Here is a 21712-nt window from a genome sequence, read left to right on the forward strand (position 1 = left end):
TGATTAGCACTCCACACAAGTCAATAACGTCAACGAAACTCACCTTTGTGCATTCATGCACAACGTTAAAAGTTTGGTGGACACAATGAGACGGAAAAAGAAGTGGCATAAAACACGTCTTAGAAAGTTGGAGAAAGTTATAAATGTAAACAAACTATGGTGAGTTCAAGGACCGCCAACATTAGTAGGACAAAACGGCGTTCGCCAAATACTCGAATCAGTGAAGCATGTTTAATAAAATATGTGTGCTTTATAACAATTAGGGAAGTTTGTGTCAAGTTTGTCCTCCGACAGAAACTATATTAAAACAAAAAAATATATATATTTTATATTTTTTCCGCTCAAATTTTTCTATTTTTCGTACATTTTTGAAAAAGCTCCAGAGAGCCACTAGAGTGTCGCTAAAGAGCCTCATGCGGCTCCAGAGCCGCGGGTTGCTGACCCCCACCCTACGCACACCTGTTGGTAATTGTTTACTTCTGTATTTAAGCCCGCCTTCTCCTTTTGTTCGGTCTTGGTCCGTTGTTTGCTACTCGCAACAGTCACGGTTGTTTTTTTCACTCTGTACTAAGTTTCGTCAATGTATATATTATTGCTAAGTCCCATCATAGCTTTGCGTGTGCTCGGCACGTTACTGTTGGACTTCTGGACTCCCTGCTAAGCTAGCATTAGCTTCCTGTGCGTAGTCACGCGCTTTATTTTGTCGTTTGTATCAGTGTTCTTTTTATTTCTATATATTAAATCAAGTCTTGCCTGCTACTCCTGCCTGTCTGGTCCTCGTGCATCCGGGGGTGACACTACACGCGCACACAATGCGATCCAAACGTGACAGTTTCAGCAGATTTGAATTGCTGTTTTGGCCAGTAGAATGGATCTTTGATCCAAGACACAACTTACAATTAACTAAAAAGTTATTTTCTTTTGTGCTCGACAAAAGAAAATTAGTGAGAATTTCTCCATGTTAAGAAGCTCTACTTCGGCTCTGCAATGATGTCTTGTTAGTAAACGCTCCCACCCTCCACTCCCCCATCGCCTTACACACACACCCACACAGCGCGAGGCGTGCCTCTTGTGACACAGGAAGAATCAGAAGGACCACATCACAGCTCTCCAATAAAACACACTCAGATCTTCTCACTTTTTAGCCAATATTATATAAAAAATTACGGAAAATAATGCATCATGTGGTAACAGTAACTGAGTTACTGAATATAAAAATAACGCGTTAGACTACTCGTTACCGCCAAAAATAATGGCGTAACACTAACGGGTTACTTTGTAATGCGTTACTACCAACACTGGATATACAGTACAGGCCAAAAGTTTGGACACACCTTCTCATTCAATGGGATTTCTTTATTTTCATGACCATTTACATTGTAGATTGTCACTGAAGGCATCAAAACTATGAATGAGCACATTTGGAGTTATGTACTTTGCAAAAAAGGTGAAATAACTGAAAAACATGTTTTATTTTCTAGTTTCTTCAAAATAGCCACCTTCTTGCTCTGATTACATTTTCGCACACTCTTGGCATTCTCTCGATAAGCTTCAACAGGTAGTCACCTAAAATGGTTTTCACTTCACAGGTGTGCTTGAAGCTCATCGAGAGAATGCCAAGAGTGTGCAAAGCTGTAATCAGAGCAAAGGGTGTCTATTTTGAAGAAATTAGAATATAAAACATATTTCACTTTTTTCACCTATTTTGTTAAGTACATAACTCCACATGTGTTCGTTCATAGTTTTGATGCCTTCAGTGACAATCTACAATGTAAATCAGGGGTCTCAAACTCAATTTACCTGGGGGCCACTGGATGCAGAAACTGGGTGAGGCTGGGCCGCAAGAAAAGATAGCTTAAAAAATCTAACATGCACTTTTTAATGAATTCACCTTCTACGAATGGCTTGCCCGTCCTAGCATTGCTTGGGCAGGAAAGCCAACCCTCACGATTTTTCCAGGAGACTCCTGAATTTCAGTTCACCTCCCGACAATCTACCGGTGCAACCATTTTCCCGAATTTGTCCCAATTTTCACCCGGCCGACATTATTAAGGGCTGCCGTGACTGCACTGGCTTTAACGTCCTCTACAACAGTAGTGCTCAACCTTTTTTCAGTGATCTAGTGCTAGTGCTCTACAACTCCTCATTGCGCACATAACACAACTAAAGTAACAACTCTAAATCATGTTGTGCGAGACTTGTGCAGAACAACGTTAGCGGCTGCAAAACGTACTTACTCAACAGCCATACAGGTCACACTGAGGGTGGCCGTATAAACAACTTTAACACTGTTACAAATATGCGCCACACTTTGAACCCACACCAAAAAAGAATGACAAACACATTTTGGGAGAACATCCGCACCCTAACACAACTTAAACACAAGAGAACAAATACCCAGAACACCTTACAGCCCAAACTCTCCCGGGCTACAATATACACAACCTCAACCAACGCAAGTAGGGATGACTGGGGAGTGTGGGGTTGGTGGTAGCGTGGGTGTGTGTATTGTTGCCCGGAAGAGTCAGGGATGCATGGGATTCTGGGTATTTGTTGTGTTTAGTTTATGTTGTTTTACGGTGCGGATGTTCTCCTGAAATGTGTTTGTCATTCTTGTTTGGTGTGGATTCACAGTCTGGCACTTATTTGTAACAGTGCTAAAGTTTTTTTTACGGCCTCCGTCAGTGTGACTTGTGTAGCTAATAACCAAATATATTTTGCGATATCACACGTGTACTGCTCAGCCAAATGTAACAATCAAATAGGCTTGCACGCAGGCTGTACAGGAGTCAGAAGGCGGTAGGAACAGTGCCATTACGGCACCCCCTGAGTATTGTTGATTGGGTACAAATCGGCAGAGATTGCCAGTGAATGGATACCCTGATATTAAGAGGACTCCCGTGAAAATTGGGAACGTTGGGAAGTATGACACTGTCAAGTTCCGTTCATGTTTGAGACCCCTGATGTAAATACTCATGAAAATAAAGAAAACCCATTGAATGAGAAGGTGTGTCCAAACTTTTGGCCTGTACTGTGTATAAAGTAAAATTGTACAAGTTAGAAGGTATTTACCAGCATTTGTACTTCCATCCATTTTTTACCACTTGTCGCGGGGGCAGAAGGCGTGGTAGATCCTGGACAAGTCGCCACGTCGTAGCAGGGCCAACACAGATAGACAGACAACATTCACACTTACATTCACACACTAGGGCCCATTAAGTGTTGCCAATCAACCTATCTCCAGGTGGAAGTTTTTGGAGGTGGGAGGAAGCCGGAGTGAACCCACACAGCCACGGGGAAAACATGCAAACTCCACACAGAAATACCCTGAGCCAGGGGATCGAACCCAGGACCTTCTTATTGTGAGCACTAACCTCTGTAGCACTGTGCTGCACCATTCACACACGAGTACAAGATAAAAAAGGTTCAATTTGATCAAATATAAAGTTAAAAAGTTTAAGTACCAATGATTGTCACACACACACGAGATGTGGCAAAATGATTCTCTGCATCTGACCCATCACCCTTGATCACCCCCTGGGAGGTGAGGGGAGCAGTGGGCACTAGCGGTGCCGCGCCCGGGAATCATTTATGGTGATTTAACCCCCAATTCCAACCTTTGATACTGACTTCCAAGCAGGGAGGTAATGGGTCCCATTTTTTTTATAGTCTTTGGTATGACTCGGCCGGGGTTTGAACTCACAACTTACTGATCTCAGGACGGACACTCAAACCACTAGGCCACTGAGTAGGTGTGTGTGTGTGTGTATGTGTGTGTGTGTGTGTGTGTGTGTATATATATATATATTTTTTTCTACCGCTTATTCCCTTTTTGGGGTCGCGGGGGGCGCTGGCGCCTATCTCAGCTACAATCGGGCAAAAGGCGGGGTACACCCTGGAAAAGTCGCCACCTAATCGCAGGGCCAACACAGATAGACAGACAACATACACACTCACATTCACACACTAGGGCCAATTTAGTGTTGCCAATCAACCTATCCCCAGGTGCATGTCTTTGGAAGTGGGAGGAAAGCGGAGTACCCGGAGGGAACCCAAGCATTCACGGGGAGGACATGCAAACTCCACACAGAAAGATCCCTAGCCTGGGATTGAACCCAGGACTGCAGGACCTTCGTATTGTGAGGCAGACGCACTAACCCCTCTGCCACCGTGAAGCCCTATATGTATATAATATAAGATAATTTACAGCGGTTATACATCCTAGATAAGTTAGTGTGGTTATATATATGACATAAATGAAGTACATTTTTACCAACTACAAGACATTTAAAAACAGTTATACTCCAAGAAAGAGAATTACAATTTTACAAACGTTATTTTGTACCTATTTTACATATGATATACATCATTTGAATTACAGGAACAATGAGACATTCAGCAGTTTACAAACTTCAAGAGATGTAATAGTAGTTTTGCCAGAGGTGGGTAGAGTAGCCAGAAATTGTACTCAAGTAAGAGTACTGTTACTTTAGAGATGTATTACTCAAGTAAAAGTAAGGAGTACTCATCCAAATATTTACTTGTGTAAAAGTAAAAATTATGTTGTGAAAAAACTACTCAAGTACTAAGTAACTGATGAGTAACCTGATTACGGCAACAAATAATGCACAAAAACATAAAAATAGCAATGAGCAAATTCATAGCCAGGAATATCTCTTAAGCAACTAAAACAATAATATATATTAAATAATAATACATTAAAATAAAACAATTAAGGCAAATTAAGCCACAATAACTTACCAGCACCATAGGCTCAGTAGGCATTCATCGATTGATTGATTGAAACGTTTATTAGTAGATTGCACAGTACAGTACATATTCCGTACAATTGACCACTAAATGGTAACACCCCAATAAGTTTTTCAAGGTTAATCAATTACTTAATAAATGACCAAGTCGAGGTGATCTACCTCATATATACATACACACATATCATATATATGTATGTATATATATATATATATGTATACATATATATATATATATATATATATATATATATATATATATATATATATATATATATATATATATATATTAGGGGTGGGCAAATTAATGCGTTAATTACGAGTTAACTCATCAATCTATTAACGCCGACAATTATTTTATCGCGTATTTGCGTATGTTGTTTACATGCTTTTATTTTGTTAACGCCTTTTCTTATAAAGATGGCGGCGCCCGGACGTGCTTTGGCGTGAAGGGGCTGTTGGTAAAGATGGAACATTTGGCAAAAATACCGGACAATCCTGCAAATTTCATGGCTGGCTTACAGCGTGGTCACTCCGGGATCACAGACAATTCTGAATGTGGATAGATCGGGCCGTTTTGGACTGAATGACGCGTGCTTGCTAGACCGGCTAGCTAGCATGGGAATACTTTGCCGGCTACATCCAGCGGCCTGTGAAGCAGCGGAGTATATGTGTTGTCTGTCTATTTATGAATAATGCAGACTTGGAGTTTTGGCTGATTTCTTAACGTTTACTTTCAGAGCGTGCATATCACAACATACAAGATGCCGTCATGGCGACACAACCTATACCGGGCTACCGCGCATGCTCGTCACTCCTGTTGCATGCTGGGTAGGGTAGTTCTTTTTTTCCCTGGCTCATAACATCGCAATATAGTACCATGTATATGATGCGTTCAGTTTATCAAAGCACCAAGCAAACAATCGGAAAATTCCCATCATATCAATTCCTAGATATGGTCATAATTATTTTAAGTGCACTACGCATAATAAACACAACATTATTAATATTGCTACTACGGATAATTTAATCAAAAATTCCCTAAAACAGCCCACTACCTATAATATAGGTTTTTTAAACATAAGATCCCTGATAAAAAAAAATGTTCCTGCTGTTACCTCAGAAATTGCCTGTTCGGATGTTATGATTGTGGCTCAGAGATTTGTATGTAGATTATATTTATTTTCCATAACAAACAGGATAACTTAAATACCCTGGCAGTGGAAATAAGCTTAAATGTTTGTATTTACATTTTTTGAGTTGATTTTCATAAAATATGCTATTTAACTGCTACTGTTTAACAAGGACTGATTTGAATTGTGTTTGCACAATAAATGTTTTGGCGCTTTTGTTCATGTAGGAGAATATTCCAATAAAGGTGCACTACACACTACTTTTGAATTCATTTTGCGTATACAATGCAGTTAATCGCGATTAATCAGAGAAAAAGTGCGATTAACTTCGATTAAAATGTTTAATCGTTGCCCAGCCCTAATATATATATATATATATATATATATATATATATATACTCCTCTCTGAGCTGCTACCTTACCGTGGTAGAGGAGTTTGCGTGTCCCAATGATCCTAGGAGCTATGTTGTCTGGGGGCTTTCATGCCCCCTGGTAGGGTCTCCCAAGACAAACAAGTTCTAGGTGAGTGATCAGACAAAGAGCAGCTCAAAGACTTCTATGGAGTTACAACAAAATGAACTCAGATTTCCCTCGCCCGGACGCGGGTCACCGGGGCCCCGCTCTGGAGCCAGGCCCGGAGTTGGGGCACGATGGCGAGCGCCTGGTGGCCGGGCCTGTCCCCATGGGGCCCGGCCGGGCACAGCCCGAAGAGGCAACGTGGGTCATCCCTCCAATGGGCTCACCAATCATAGGAGGGGCCATAGAGGTCGGGTGCATTGTGAGCTGGGCGGCAGCCGAAGGCAGGGCACTTGGCGGTCCGATCCTCGGCTACAGAAGCTAGCTCTTGGGACGTGGAACGTCACCTCACTGGGGGTGAAGGAGCCTGAGCTAGTCCGCGATGTAGAGAAGTTCCGGCTGGATATAGTCGGACTCACCTCGACGCACAGCAAGGGCTCTGGAACCACTTCTCTCGAGAGGGACTGGACCCTCTTCCACTCTGGCGTTGCCGGCAGTGAGAGGCGACGGGCTGGGGTGGCAATTCTCATTGCCCCCTGGCTCAAAGCCTGCACGTTTGAGTTCAACCCAGTGGACGAGAGGGTAGCTTCCTTTCGCCTTCGGGTGGGGGGACGGGTCCTGACTGTTGTTTGTGCTTACGCACCAAACAGCAGTTCAGAATACCCACCCTTTTTGGGCACACTCGAGGGAGTACTGGAAAGTGCTCCCCCAGGTGATTCCCTTGTCCTACTGGGGGACTTCAACGCTCATGTTGGCAACGACAGTGAAACCTGGAGAGGCGTGATTGGGAAGAATGGTCGCCCGGATCTAAACCCGAGTGGTGTTTTGTTATTGGACTTTTGTGCTCGTCACGGATTGTCCATAACAAACACCATGTTCAAACATAAGGGTGTCCATATGTGCACTTGGCACCAGGACACCCTAGGCCGCAGTTCCATGATCGACTTTGTAGTTGTGTCATCGGATTTACGGCCTCATGTTTTGGACACTCGGGTAAAGAGAGGGGCGGAGCTTTCTACCGATCACCACCTGGTGGTGAGTTGGCTACGATGGTGGGGGAGGATGCCGGACAGACCTGGCAGGCCCAAACGCATTGTGAGGGTCTGCTGGGAACGTCTGGCAGAGGCTCCTGTCAGAGAGAGTTTCAATTCACACCTCCGGGAGAACTTTGAACATGTCACGAGGGAGGTGCGGGACATTGAGTCCGAGTGGACCATGTTCCGAACCTCTATTGTCGAGGCGGCTGATTGGAGCTGTGGCCGCAAGGTTGTTGGTGCCTGTCGTGGCGGTAATCCCAGAACCCGTTGGTGGACACCAGCAGTGAGGGATGCCGTCAAGCTGAAGAAGGAGTCCTATCGGGTTCTTTTGGCTCATAGGACTCCGGAGGCAGTGGACGGGTACCGACGGGCCAAGCGGTGTGCAGCTTTAGCGGTCGCGGAGGCAAAAACTCGGACATGGGAAGAGTTCGGGGAAGCCATGGAAAACGACTTCCGGACGGCTTCGAAGCGATTCTGGACCACCATACGCCGTCTCAGGAAGGGGAAGCAGTGCACTATCAACACCGTGTATGGTGCGGATGGTGTTCTGCTGACTTCGACTGTGGATGTTGTGGATCGGTGGAGGGAATACGTGGAAGACCTCCTCAATCCCACCAACACGTCTTCCTTTGAGGAAGCGGTGCCTGGGAAAGCTGCAGTGGACTCTCCTATTTCTGGGGCTGAGGTCGCTGAGGTAGTTAAAAAGCTCCTCGGCGGCAAGGCCCTGGGGGTGGATGAGATCCGCCCGGAGTTCCTTAAGGCTCTGGATGCTGTGGGGCTGTCTTGGTTGACAAGACTCTGCAGCATCGCGTGGACATCGGGGGCGGTACCTCTGGATTGGCAGACCGGGGTGGTGGTCCCTCTCTTTAAGAAGGGGGACCGGAGGGTGTGTTCCAACTATCGTGGGATCACACTCCTCAGCCTTCCCGGTAAGGTTTATTCAGGTGTACTGGAGAGGAGGCCTCGCCGGATAGTCGAACCTCGGATTCAGGAGGAACAGTGTGGTTTTCGTCCTGGTCGTGGAACTGTGGACCAGCTCTATACTCTCGGCAGGGTTCTTGAGGGTACATGGGAGTTTGCCCAACCAGTCTACATGTGCTTTGTGGACTTGGAGAAGGCATTCGACCGTGTCCCTCGGGGAGTCCTGTGGGGAGTGCTCAGAGAGTATGGGGTACCGGACTGTCTTATTGTGGCAGTCCGCTCCCTGTACGATCAGTGTCAGAGCTTGGTCCGCATTGCTGGCAGTAAGTCGGACACGTTTCCAGTGAGGGTTGGACTCCGCCAAGGCTGTCCTTTGTCACCGATTCTGTTCATAACTTTTATGGACAGAATTTCTAGGCGCAGCCAAGGCGTTGAGGGGATCCGGTTTGGTGGCCACGGGATTAGGTCTCTGCTTTTTGCAGATGATGTAGTCCTGATGGCTTCATCTGACCGGGATCTTCAGCTCTCACTGGATCGGTTCGCAGCCAAGTGTGAAGCGACCGGAATGAGAATCAGCACCTCCAAGTCCGAGTCCATGGTTCTCGCCCGGAAAAGGGTGGAGTGCCATCTCCGGGTTGGGGAGGAGACCCTGCCCCAAGTGGAGGAGTTCAAGTACCTCGGAGTCTTGTTCACGAGTGGGGGAAGAGTGGATCGTGAGATCGACAGGCGGATCGGTGCGGCGTCTTCAGTAATGCGGACGTTGTATCGATCCGTTGTGGTGAAGAAGGAGCTGAGCCGGAAGGCAAAGCTCTCAATTTACCGGTCGATCTACGTTCCCATCCTCACCTATGGTCATGAGCTTTGGGTCATGACCGAAAGGATAAGATCACGGTTACAAGCGGCCGAAATGAGTTTCCTCCGCCGTGTGGCGGGGCTCTCCCTTAGAGATAGGGTGAGAAGCTCTGCCATCCGGGAGGGACTCAAAGTAAAGCCGCTGCTCCTTCACATCGAGAGGAGCCAGATGAGGTGGTTCGGGAATCTGGTCAGGATGCCACCCGAACGCCTCCCTAGGGAGGTGCTTAGGGCACGTCCAGCTGGTAGGAGGCCACGGGGAAGACCCAGGACACGTTGGGAAGACTATGTCTCCCGGCTGGCCTGGGAACACCTCGGGATCCCCCGGGAAGAGCTAGACGAAGTGGCTGGAGATAGGAAAGTCTGGGCTTCCCTGCTTAGGCTGCTGCCCCCGCGACCCGACCTCGGATAAGCGGAAGATGATGGATGGATGGATGGATATATATATATATACATATATATATATATATATATACAGTATATAATTTATATTAATTTATTTTGCCGTTTGTGTTGACAAGTTAAAGGTGTTTTAATGAATATACATGCATGTTTAACATATAGATTCCTATCTTTCATGAAGACAAGAATATAAGTTGGTGTATTACCTTATTCTGAAGACTTGCATTGATTGGAATCAGACAGTATTGCTGATAATGCCCACATTTTCAAATGGAGGAGAAAAAAAGTTCCTCTTTTCTGTTTAATACCACATGAAAGTCGTTGGTTTTTGGCATCTTATTTGTCCAGCTTCCATATTCGTTTTTATACACTTTACAAGAAATACATTGGCGGCAAACTCCGTAGCTTGCTAGCTTGTTTGCGCTGGCTTTCGGAGACTCTTATTTTGTTAGCGCAGGCGCGATGGAGCGGCACTTTTATTGTGAAGACAGGAACTGTGCGATCAGTCTTTTGGCTTGTGACTGGAAGTATGGTTGAAATAAAAAGGGTCTTTTTTCCTTTACACTTTTGATTGATTGATTGAAACTTTTATTAGTAGATTGCACAGTACTGTACATATTCCGCACAATTGACCACTAAATGGTAATACCCCAATAAGTTTTTCAACATGTTTAAGTCGGGTTCCACGTGTGACGGTCATGTGACCGCCCGGCTCTGTTTGATTGGTCCAACGTCTGCAGTGACTGCATTTGATTGGTGAAACGCAGGCATGCGTAGTTCCTACTTTGAATACGTGTCTGACAAAATCAAAACAAACAAAGCGTGCATTAACAGATCAATAAAAAAAAAGTAGCGAGTAGCGAGCTGAATGTAGATAAATTGAGCGGAGTAAAAGTAGCGTTTCTTCTCTATAAATATACTCAAGTAAAAGTAAAAGTATGTTGCATAAAAACTACTCTTAGAAGTACAATTTATCCCAAAAGTTACTCAAGTAGATGTAACGGAGTAAATGTAGCGCATTACTACCCACCACTGAGTTATGCATACAAGACAAATAACTCAAATATTGCATACTACATTTAACAGCTGTTTTACATACACTATTTTGTCAAAAGTAATGGGCCACCCATCCAAATGATCAGAATCAGGTGTCCTAATCAAGCACTTAGGCATGGAGTCTGTTTCTACAAACATTTGTGAAAGAATGGGCCGCTCTCAGGAGCTCAGTGATTTCCAGCATAGAACTGTCATAGGATGCCACCTGTGCTACAAATCCAGTCGTGACATTTCCTCGCTCTTAAATATTCCAAAGTCAACTGTCAACTTTATTATAAGAAAATGGAAGTTTGTGAACAACAGCAACTCAGCCAGAAAGTGGTAGACCACGTAAACTGACAGAAAGAAGTCAGCGGATGCTGAAGAGCATAGTGCAACGAAGTCGCCAACATTTTGCACAGTCAATTGCTACAGAGCTCCAAACTTCATGTGACTTTTCAATTAGCCCACGTACAGTATGCAGAGAGCTTCATGGAATGGGTTTCCATGGCTACCATGCACTTTTTAAGCCATACATCACCAAGTCCAATGCAAAGGCTCTGATGCAGTGGTGTAAAGCACGTCGCCATTGGACTCTAGAGCAGTGGAGACGCCTTCTCAAGAGTGATGAATATCGCTTTTTCATCATGCAATCAAATGGACGAGTAGAAGCGGTAGAAAATGGATGGATTACGTAGAAGAAGAACATCTGAGCGTGTGCCTCTACTAATGACTTACTCATCTTCATAGCAGCCAACATTAAAGTTCATCTGGCTTTTTGCAGACCGTTCAGACACCACAGGCAGAATGATCAGCTGCAGCCGAGCGATGAGTTTGTTATTTATTTGAGCCACGCCACCTCGCTGATAGCTGCTCTTTCTTAATAACTACCTCTTGGCATGTGCCCCCTTTTTACCCACCCCGAATTCTTCAAAGTCATCTCCAGACTCAACAAGCTTCCTTCATTCTATAACCCTGACTGTTGAACGTCAGTCGGCTTCCATTAGGATCAGCCTGTGCTCGTCATTATCCGTCAATTAGTTCCAGTGAGGAACATGTGCAGCCTCCTAGATAATGTTTGTGGGGCAAGCTGCTCAAAATAAACGTGCAGCCCAACACAAAGCTGTGGTGATAATTGGGGAAGCCAGAAGGACCTGACAAACTAATTCTTCTTTTCCCACAAGGTTGTTCTAATGCACTTTAACAACACCCAACATTTTTCTTGGTACCCAATATATTATATATATATATATATAATGTATATGTATATATATATGTATATATATATATATATATATATATATATATATGTATATGTGTGTGTGGGGGGGGGGGATCACAAAACTACTTCATCTCTACAAAACTGTTTCATGAGGGGTTCCCTCAATCCTCAGGAGATTTTAATGGAACCATTCACATACAATATATATATATATATATATATATATATATGTATATATATATATATATATATATATATATATATATATATATATTACCCCAGCAGGGATGAGACATTGATACAACGTTGATTATAGAGTTTTGGTCAAAAGTTTACATACACTCGTAAAGAACATAATGTCTTATTTTATTCTGATAGAGTGATTGGAGCACATACTTGTTTGTCACAAAAAAAAAACATTCATGAAGTTTGGTTCTTTTATGAATTTATTATGGGTCTACTGAAAATGTGACCAAATCTGTTGGGTCTAAAGTATACAGACAGCAATGTTAATAATTGGTGACATGTGCCTTGGCAAGTTTCACTGCAATACGGCGCTCTGGGAAGCCATCCTCAAGCTTCTGGTTGAATTTTTGAACACTCCTCTTGACAAAATTGGTGCAGTTCAGCTTAATATGTTATTTTTCTGATATGGACTTGTTTCTTCAGCATTGTCCACATGTTCTCAATGGGGTCAAACTTAATTATAGCATGATCTAGCCATTCCTTTACCACTTTTCACGTGTGTTTGAGGTCATTGTCCTGTTGAAACACCCAACTGCGCCCAAGACCCAGTTTCTGGGCTGATGATTTTAGGTTGTCCTGAAAAATTTGGAGGTAATCCTCCTTTTTCATTGTCCTATTTACTCTCTGTAAAGCACCAGTTCCATTGGCAGCAAAACAGGCCCAGAGCATAATACTACGACCACCATGCTTGACGGTAGGTATTATAGATGAGTGGTTTGCGGTCTCATCCGCGGAGTCCGCGGATAAACCGCGGGTCGGGCGGTTGAGATGACGAAAAAATAGATTTTAATTAGATTCGGGCGAGTGGCGGTTGAACCATCTGGAAATATTTGATATGCATGGTTCTGTGATCGGTATCCTTTGCCAATCAAAGTGCCATTTAAGACCCGTGTCATAAAACGAAGTAGACAATAAGGGACGCTATTTTTCTCCTGAATGACTGCCGGTATTCACCCCGATAATAAGTATTAGGGCGTGCTATGAAGCCATCAGCTTCGTCGCCTACTACATGTACGATCTGCTTGTCAGTCCAGCATCATGTTGTGTGTGGCTGCCGCACCAACACGCACACAACTGCAAGGCATACTGTGGTTGTGATATAAACAATTTTAACACTCTTAGTAAACGCAGTGAAGCCACACCAATTAAGAACGACAAACACATTTCGGGAGAACATCCTCACAGAAACACAACATAAACGCAACACAACAAATACCCATAATCCTTTGTATTCATTACACTTCCTGACTATTTTATACACCCTGCTAGCAGCAAACCCCGCCTGGACCTAATTCAACAATTTCTCAATGTTGTTTTTAAAATGTCTCGTGCCTGCTGTGTCAGTAATTGAGAGAAATTGTTTAAAAAAAAAAACTCAACAGATTTCATGAGTTCAGTTAAAACTAATAAACCAATTAAAGGCTTTTTTTAGTCTTTGGTATGACTCGACCAGTACATGACTATGCACGTTGACTCCAAGAGTGTAAGCAAAGTCTTTGAAATAATAATCAAATCGAGAAATACATTCATGAAATATTTTGCTGTGTGCAACATATAAGATTGTCCCTTTATAAACTGAATCAAAGAAGATAGATTTACAAAAAATCTTATTTATATCAAACTTTTCAAATATGTTTTGATGTATTTGAATGCGACCCAGTGCTAATATCACCAGTATAAATGCTAAATGTATCTTGGTGTTGTTTCAGCAATGGTACACCAGCACCATGAACCTTCTGGGCACGTGGCTCACCGACCGTATGGACCTGCAGCTGCATGTCTACCAGTTGAAGATTCTCATCAGAGTTGTCAAGGTGACTATTTCACTATTTTCTTTACGTTTAGTCTCTTATGAATATGCTTTTCCTCATTGATTTGCAACATGCTGTACTGTAAAGTGTAGGAAATGAGATTTTTTTTTTTTTTCACCAGGATGAGAATTAGAGTGTGATTTTCCCACACTGATAACATGTTAAGCTTACAAAATGATGGCTGCTAATTGTGTACCATGTGTTTGTGCAAATATATTGACGGTGAGCTGGAAGACCTCAACACTGTTTTAGTAATGAAGCCGGCGTGTGAACAAAAATGTCATCTAATGAGGGTCCCATTCCACCAGCTCAAAGCTCTATCTTTGCTAGTGACAAAACGTTTATTTCAGAGATATTGAGCTTCAACATTTTCAAGAATCCACGCGCTATGAAATATTGGCGTATCCGCAGAACTCACAGACCATGACCGACACCGGGGATCTTATATATGTTACCCTGTCAGCCGCCAAGACGTCTCACTGGACCTCACTCTTTCTCAAAGAAGGAGGATAACACACTACGAAGCCGGTGGACTCAAAAGACCAGCAAATCGGCGGTGGAGTGTCACGGAACAAACATCGTATGATGCAACATGCATACACGCACAATTAAGCTAAATATTTTCAGCAGCATCAGTTAGCTTGAACTGATTTATTCTATAAGCCCCAAAACCAGGGAAGTTTGCATGTTGTGTAAATCATAAATAAAAACAAAATACAATGATTTGCAAATCAGTTTGAACCTATATTCAACTGAATACAAGTACAAATACAAGATGTTTAAAGTTCGAACTAAAAAATGTGATATTTTTTGCAAATATTAGCTCATTTGGGATTTGATGCATGCAACATGTTTCCAAAAAGCCGGCACAAGTGGCAAAAAAGACTGAGAATGACGAGGAATGCTCATCAAACACTTATTTGGAAAATACCACAGGTGAACAGGCTAATTGGGAACAGGTGGGTGCCATGATTGGGTATAAAAGCAGCTACCATGAAATGCTCAGCCATTCCCAAACAAGGACGAGGCGAGGGTCACCACTTTGTGAAGAAATGACTGAACAAATTGTTGAACAGTTTAAGAACAACATTTCTCAACAAGCTGTTGCAAGGCATTTAGGGATTTCACCATATAAGGTATGTAATATCATCAAAAGGTTCAGAGAATCTGGAGAAATCACTGCACGTAACACTAAATGCCCGTGACCTTGGATTCCTCAGGCGGTACTGCATCACAAACGGTCATCAGTATGTAAAGTATATCACCACATGGGCTCAGGAACACTTCAGAAAACCACTGTCGGTAACTACAGTTCGACGCTACATCTGTAAGTGCAAGTTAAAACTCTACTACGCAAAGCGAAAACCATTTATCAACAACACCCAGAAACGCTGCCGGCTGTGCTGGGCCCGAGCTCATGTTGGATTGCTAAAATGGACTGATGCAAAGTGGAAAAGTGTTCCGCGGTCTGACAAGTCCACATTTCAAATTGTTTTTGGAAACTGTGGACGTTGTGTCCTGCGGAACAGAGAGGAAAAGAACCATCCGGATTGTTCTAGGCCCAAAGTTCAAAAGATATTTGGGTATATTAGTGGCCAAGGCATGGGTAACGTACACATCTGTGAAGGCACCATTAATACTGAAAGGAACATACAGGTTTTGGAGCAACATATGTTGCCATCCAAGCAACGTTATCATGGACGCCCCTACTTATTTCAGAAAGACAATGTGTTACAACAGCGTGGCTTCATAGAAAAAGAGGGTGGGTACTAGACTGGCCTTCCTGTAGTCCAGACCTATCTCCCATTGAAAATGTGCGGCGCATTATGAAGCCTAAAATACGTCAAATGAGACCCCAGGCTGTTGAACAACTTAAGCTGTACATCAAGCAAGAATGGGAAAGAATTCCACCCGAAAAGCTTCAAAAATTGGTCTCCTCAGTTACCAAACGTTTACTGAGTGTTGTTAAAATGAAAGGCCATGTAACACAGTGGTAAAAATGCCCCTGTGCCAACATTTTTGCAATTTGCTGCTGCCATAACATTCTAAGTTAATGATTATTTACAACAAAAAGAATATTTCTCTAGCCTTTTTAGCTAACCTTATGCCTCAGAGTCATATTACTTGGCGCTTGACACATCCTAACTGTTATCAGGTGTCAAGTAACACGTTATAGTGGCTGTTGAGTATGAATATTACTTTAGAGGTGTATGGCGGTGTAACTGGCAAAAAATACTAATAGCACATGTTGAATACTAAACATAAACTATTCTACACCACTATTCTGATCTATTCACCATTTTTCTTTTCATAGAAATAAATGTTTTTTTTCAAAAGATTTTCAACACACTCTTACTCAGCACCTTTCCAAATGATTTAGAAAATATTTATATATTATTCTGAATCTTATCTGCACTGGGAGGAGAATATTCCATCATAATTTCGTCGTTCCCTGGCTGATCGATGACAATAAGGACTATTCTGTTCTATACCAATGGTTGCGGGGGACTGATCCGATATTAATATCAGATGATATCCTTGTTTTTTCTGCGATGGAGTGAAGACGCAAATTTTAAAGCGCGATTTGGAGAGGGACGACTGCACATCCTAATATGAAAAACACACTGGGACGATACTCGACATTGGAGGTAGAAATCTTTGTACACCTCACGATTCAATTCAATTCTGATTTTTGGGGTGACGATTCAATTCAGAATGGATTCTCGATTCAACGTGTGTCTCGTAATATATTATTTGGGATTTGAATTGTAATGACGTATTTTCAAAAAAAGATTTCGGTTTACAAAAGCTCCTTTTGACTGCTTGCTTACAATTTACGAGTGTTGGAGTTAATCATTTTTAAAAAAAAATGTTATTTAGATATCAAATACATTACTAAATAAGTGAAAGCCAAAAATTAATACGATCAAAAGTTTTACTAATTCGAAAAATATCAATAATTGTTGTTGATTTTTAATCCTAAAATGGATTCTAAAAAAAAAAAATGAAAAAAAAAAATTGTAAACCCAACATTTTTTAATTTTTTTATTTTACAAAATTAGCAAGCGATTTATGGTCTGATTAAACAAAAATTTAAATTTGGACGTTAATAAATTTTTTGGAGCACCCCAACTCGACGTGTGTATTTTAACAACCCTAACAGTCATAAAAATGTATCAATAAGCCCACCTTTGCACAGTAAAAGTATAGAAAACAACAACAAATGTGTATAACTCTGTATTTAAGCTGTTAAATTATTAAGTCCGGGGCAATAAAGACTTTATTGTCAATTTCTTCCAATTATGTTTTTGCACAGCAGTTCATACGTGGCACTCTATTCCCTTTCTCCAGCGTTTTTGTTCATAAGTCAGATGTAGGCTTACTTTTGCTTTGGCTGTGGATGATGTCATCTGGCCAAGAGTGGGCTGGTGACATTTTACACAAGTGATGTGAAAAAACACCTGCTCCATAAATGATCTTACGCATAAAAAGATGTAGACAACGTTCACACTGAATAGTCGGATGTCCAATTCAACATTTTTTGTCAGAGCCGATGATTTTAGTGGCCGTTCACGTTACCCTCCAAAAATTTGATATTTAAAGGGGAACATTATCACAATTTCTGAAGGGTTAAAACCAATAAAAATCAGTTCCCAGTGGCTTATTTTATTTTTCGAAGGTTTTCTCAAAATGTTACCCATCACGCGATATCCCGAAAAACGGCTTCAAAGTGCCTGATTTACACCATCGCTATATCCACCCATCCATTATCCTGTGACATCACTGCGTGAAGCCACCAGAAACAAAGATGGCGGATAGTACAGAAAGGTATAGCATAGTATCTCGGATTCAGACTCGGATTTCAGCGGCGCAAGCGATTCAACAGATTACGCGTGTATTGAAACGGATGGTTGGAGTGCAGAGGCAGGTACCGAAAACGAAATTAAAGAAGAAACAGAAGCTTTTGAACCATATCACGACAGACAGCGGCACGGGAGGAAGCGCGGACGAATTCGGCGATCGCCTTCTAACCAACGATTGGTATGTGTTTGTTTGCCATTAAATGTGGGTGGAGGGAAAGGTTGGATGCAAATATAGCTACAAATGAGGCATAATGATGCAATATGTACATAGAGTTAGCCTAAATAGCATGTTAGCATTAATTAGCTTGCAGTCATGCCGTGACCGAATATGTCTGATTAGCACACTCCACATAAGTCAATAACATCAACAAAACTCACCTTTGTGATTTCGTTGACTTTATCGTTGGAAATGCATCTGCTTTGAGTGTCGCAGGATATCCACACATTCTTGCCATCTCTGTCGTAGCATAGCTGTCGTCGGTACAGTGTGCAGAACAAACAAGGGACTTTCTCATCTTTTGACCACTGGTGCAACTTGAAACCGTCTCTGTTCGTGTTGTTACACCCTCCGACAACACACCGACGAGGCATGATGTCTCCAAGGTACCGGAAAAAAGTCGAAAAAACGGAAAATAACAGAGCTGATTTGACTTGGTGTGTGTGATGTGTTTGAGAAAATGGCAGATTGCTTCCTGTTGTGATGTCACGGGTGAAAGGTCATTGCTTCGACAGGCGAACAATTGAAAGGCCAAATTCACCATTTTAGAGTTCGGAAATCGGTTAAAAAAACATATAGACTTTTTTCTGCAACATCAAGGTATATATTGACGCTTACATAGGTCTGGTGATAATGTTCCCCTTTAATGTGAATGCAATTTGACCCGCTTGCCGACATGACCTCATGTTGTCACACGCACTGCAGTTTTTACAGAAGTAAACATTTCTTCTACTCTAGTCGGTCTCAGTATCGGTGTATTTGTGGTAATTTCAAGGATTTTGTGAAATCAAAGTCAACATTTTCTGAACGAAATTATTGCATATAGAATATGTTGAAGGAAGAGGACAAATATTTTGGCTTTGGCAGTTTTACGGGATAATTTTCTTCGATGTCTGCTTGAAGAGTGTGTTCGTGGGCGAGCGATCGAAGACAAGATTGGTGGGACTTTCACGTGAGTTCCCAAAACATGTTATTTTCACCTCCTTTCTGCTTCGTTGTCAACTATTTATTTTGTAACGGTCTATTTTGGCCAATAATTATAACGCTTAACAAGTTCTGGTCGGATGAATGCGACAAGAGCGCGGGTGCTTTCACATTTACGACGCATTGCAAATACATCCAATTTATTTAAACATACGAAAGAGTCCTGGGTCGGATATGAACAATTCAAAGTTGCACTGTTCACACTGACATGAACAAATCTGATACAGGTCGCTTATGGTTAAAAAAAATCGGAATTGACCTGCAGTGTAAACAAGGCCTTAGTTTTACTTACAATTACAAGGGTCGAGTTAATCCATCCGGCTGCTCAATGGAGATGAAATCTGAAATACTGGACGGTGGAGTCTCGTGTGATGTCAGTTCAACGACCAAGTTTTTGTGCAAATTGTCATTCCTATCATGCACATCTGATTATAGAACATTCATCTAAGTGTGTGTACAGAGCATGGAAACACACGTGCAGTATTTTGTCTACACTTTGCATGTAGAGGTTTGTGCTCTTTATCTTGTCTCTGACAATATTTCCGATACCTTTGTTTTGCTCTCTAGAAAAAGTACCGTGACTTCCGCCTTCAAGGGGTCCTGGACTCCACGTTAAACAGTAAGATGTATGAAACCGTCAGAAATCGTCTAACCTTGGAAGAAGCCACTGCCTCTGTGAGAGAGGGAGGGATGCAAGGCATTTCCATGAAAGACAGCGACGAAGAAGGCACTGATAACTGAATCGAGAATGTCAAAGCAGTTCAGCGATATTACTGCCTGAAAAATATTATCTTTTCTGTCCTTGTAAGATGTTCATGTTTATGTCAGAATGAACACTAAGGGAATGTATTTTGTGTTTTAAAGCACTTCGAATAAGCGGAATAACAGAAATCTTTATAGTTGTAAGAATTTGTGGGATTAGCATGCTGGATTCAATATCAGCAGAAAAAGTAATATGTAAGTAAATGGGCTTGCATGTAAAATGTGTGATATCATGTCCGATACAAGCAGTTCCTCAGCGTGTTTACTTGTGCTGGGCTGGACAGACAGTTAACATCTAAATGTCCTCCAATAAGCACACAAGGTTGGCCTTTTCTTCTATTTTAGTCAAGTCATTTACAAAAGGTGAACATGGTAGGCTATAGGCTACTAGGAGCTTGCAGCTACACAACAGCCAAGCGTACAAGAGCACACAAGCCAGACGAGAATAATGTATCCTTTGTTGAACAATACTGCAGGCTAAAGGAGCACATTTGTCAATAAAAACACGTATCAAATATATTTGTATATTAGCTACACATACAAAGGCATAATCAAATTAGAAAGTATCCAGTAACAAACCTGTTTGCATAATTCAACGTACTCCAGTATGATTTTCACTTAATTGTGGCCACTAGGTGTCGCTAAAAAAACTTAAAGACAGCATAAGTTCATTCCAGAGGGTTAATAATAAATAGGTTAGTGTTTTCCTTACCTACCATTGTTCTCTGTTTGTCTAATTTCATTTGATCAAACCTTTTCTAACCTTCCACTCTACAAAACAATACAAGTACGGTATGTATTATTTGCGCTGATATTGTAGCGGATCAATACCAAAGGCTCCAATATTGGTATTGTATCAGAATAGGGACACTCCTAAAAAGAATCGTGGTTAAGAGTGCGAACGACTTTAACATGAGGAAAGTCTTAAGTGTAAGAAAAACTCAGCAGAAGATGTTTTTTGTGTGTATTTTAACTTCCAAATGTTCTCATGCAATATGTTTGACATTTCAGGAGCTCAGACTGTACGGACTGAGCAGCTAAAGCATGTTGTTTTTACTTAAGGTGTGAGCATCGCCTCCATGTTTTGTTTTTGTTTTTGTTGTTAGGGATCCTCGTCATTTTGAAACCACCTAAAATTGTCCTCCCAGACCAGGCGAGATGGCTCACATTCGTTGGTGTTGGTGTTGCTAATGAGCTTGTAAGCTGCCATGTTTGTACCTGCTGACACTTTCACTTTTCCACAGCCATTGGTACCGCGCTGCACCGCGGCTCGATTCCTCCTCCCTGCGCTGCTCTGCGCTCACACAGCATTTGTGCTTCTGCCCGTTTGCTTGTGTCCTCACTTGTACAATTCTCCAAAATGCACTCATTATTCCAAGTCACTTTGTCTGTTATTGTTGCGCGACTTTTTTCAACAGAATTGCAAAATTGGACAGTTGGCAAGGAGCGTTCGCGTTCCACAAGGGATGGGTGATTTGTAGGTATCAAGCCAATACAGAGTAAATACAGGGCGAATACCAATACTTTTGACTGGAAACGTCAGCGTCATTAAATCATTTTGTGTTGAGTTGGTTGATTATGGTTATGAAAACACTGGAAACATGTTATGCAAGTATAACGTTTGGAAACACTTTAGTATAGGGAACATATTCTAAGTAACATAGACTTTTACCATGAATTGATTTACGTGGACCCCGATTTAAACCAGTTGATAAACTTAGTCGGGTGTTACCATTTAGTGGTCAATTGTACGGAATATGTGTTGTACTGTGCAATCTACTAATAAAAGTTTCAATCAATCAATCAAAATCTTAATTTAGAGTTATTTGGTTAGGGTTAAGGTTAGGATTAGAGGGTTATGGTTGGAGGGTTAGGATTATGATTAGGGTTAGGGTTTGGGTTGTGATTAGGCCATGCAGAATAAGGCATTAATACGTATTTA

At 42.0% G+C, this 21712-nt stretch overlaps 1 protein-coding gene across 4 annotated transcripts in view; it reads left to right on the plus strand.

Annotated features, from left to right (window-relative positions):
* The window catches only part of cadpsa (Ca2+-dependent activator protein for secretion a), a 342730-nt gene extending 322245 nt beyond the window's left edge, over positions 1-20485 (plus strand). For all 4 annotated transcript variants that reach the window (XM_061874508.1, XM_061874509.1, XM_061874511.1 and 1 more), the window contains 2 exons: positions 13843-13947; positions 19576-20485. In XM_061874508.1, coding sequence (XP_061730492.1) covers positions 13843-13947; positions 19576-19749 — 279 coding nt within the window. In that variant the 3' untranslated portion in view covers positions 19750-20485. The remainder of the gene's footprint in view (positions 1-13842; positions 13948-19575) is intronic.
* The last annotated feature ends 1227 nt before the right edge of the window (positions 20486-21712 follow it).

This window comes from Nerophis ophidion, linkage group LG16, assembly GCF_033978795.1.
Source record: "Nerophis ophidion isolate RoL-2023_Sa linkage group LG16, RoL_Noph_v1.0, whole genome shotgun sequence".
Classification (NCBI taxonomy): domain Eukaryota; kingdom Metazoa; phylum Chordata; class Actinopteri; order Syngnathiformes; family Syngnathidae; genus Nerophis; species Nerophis ophidion.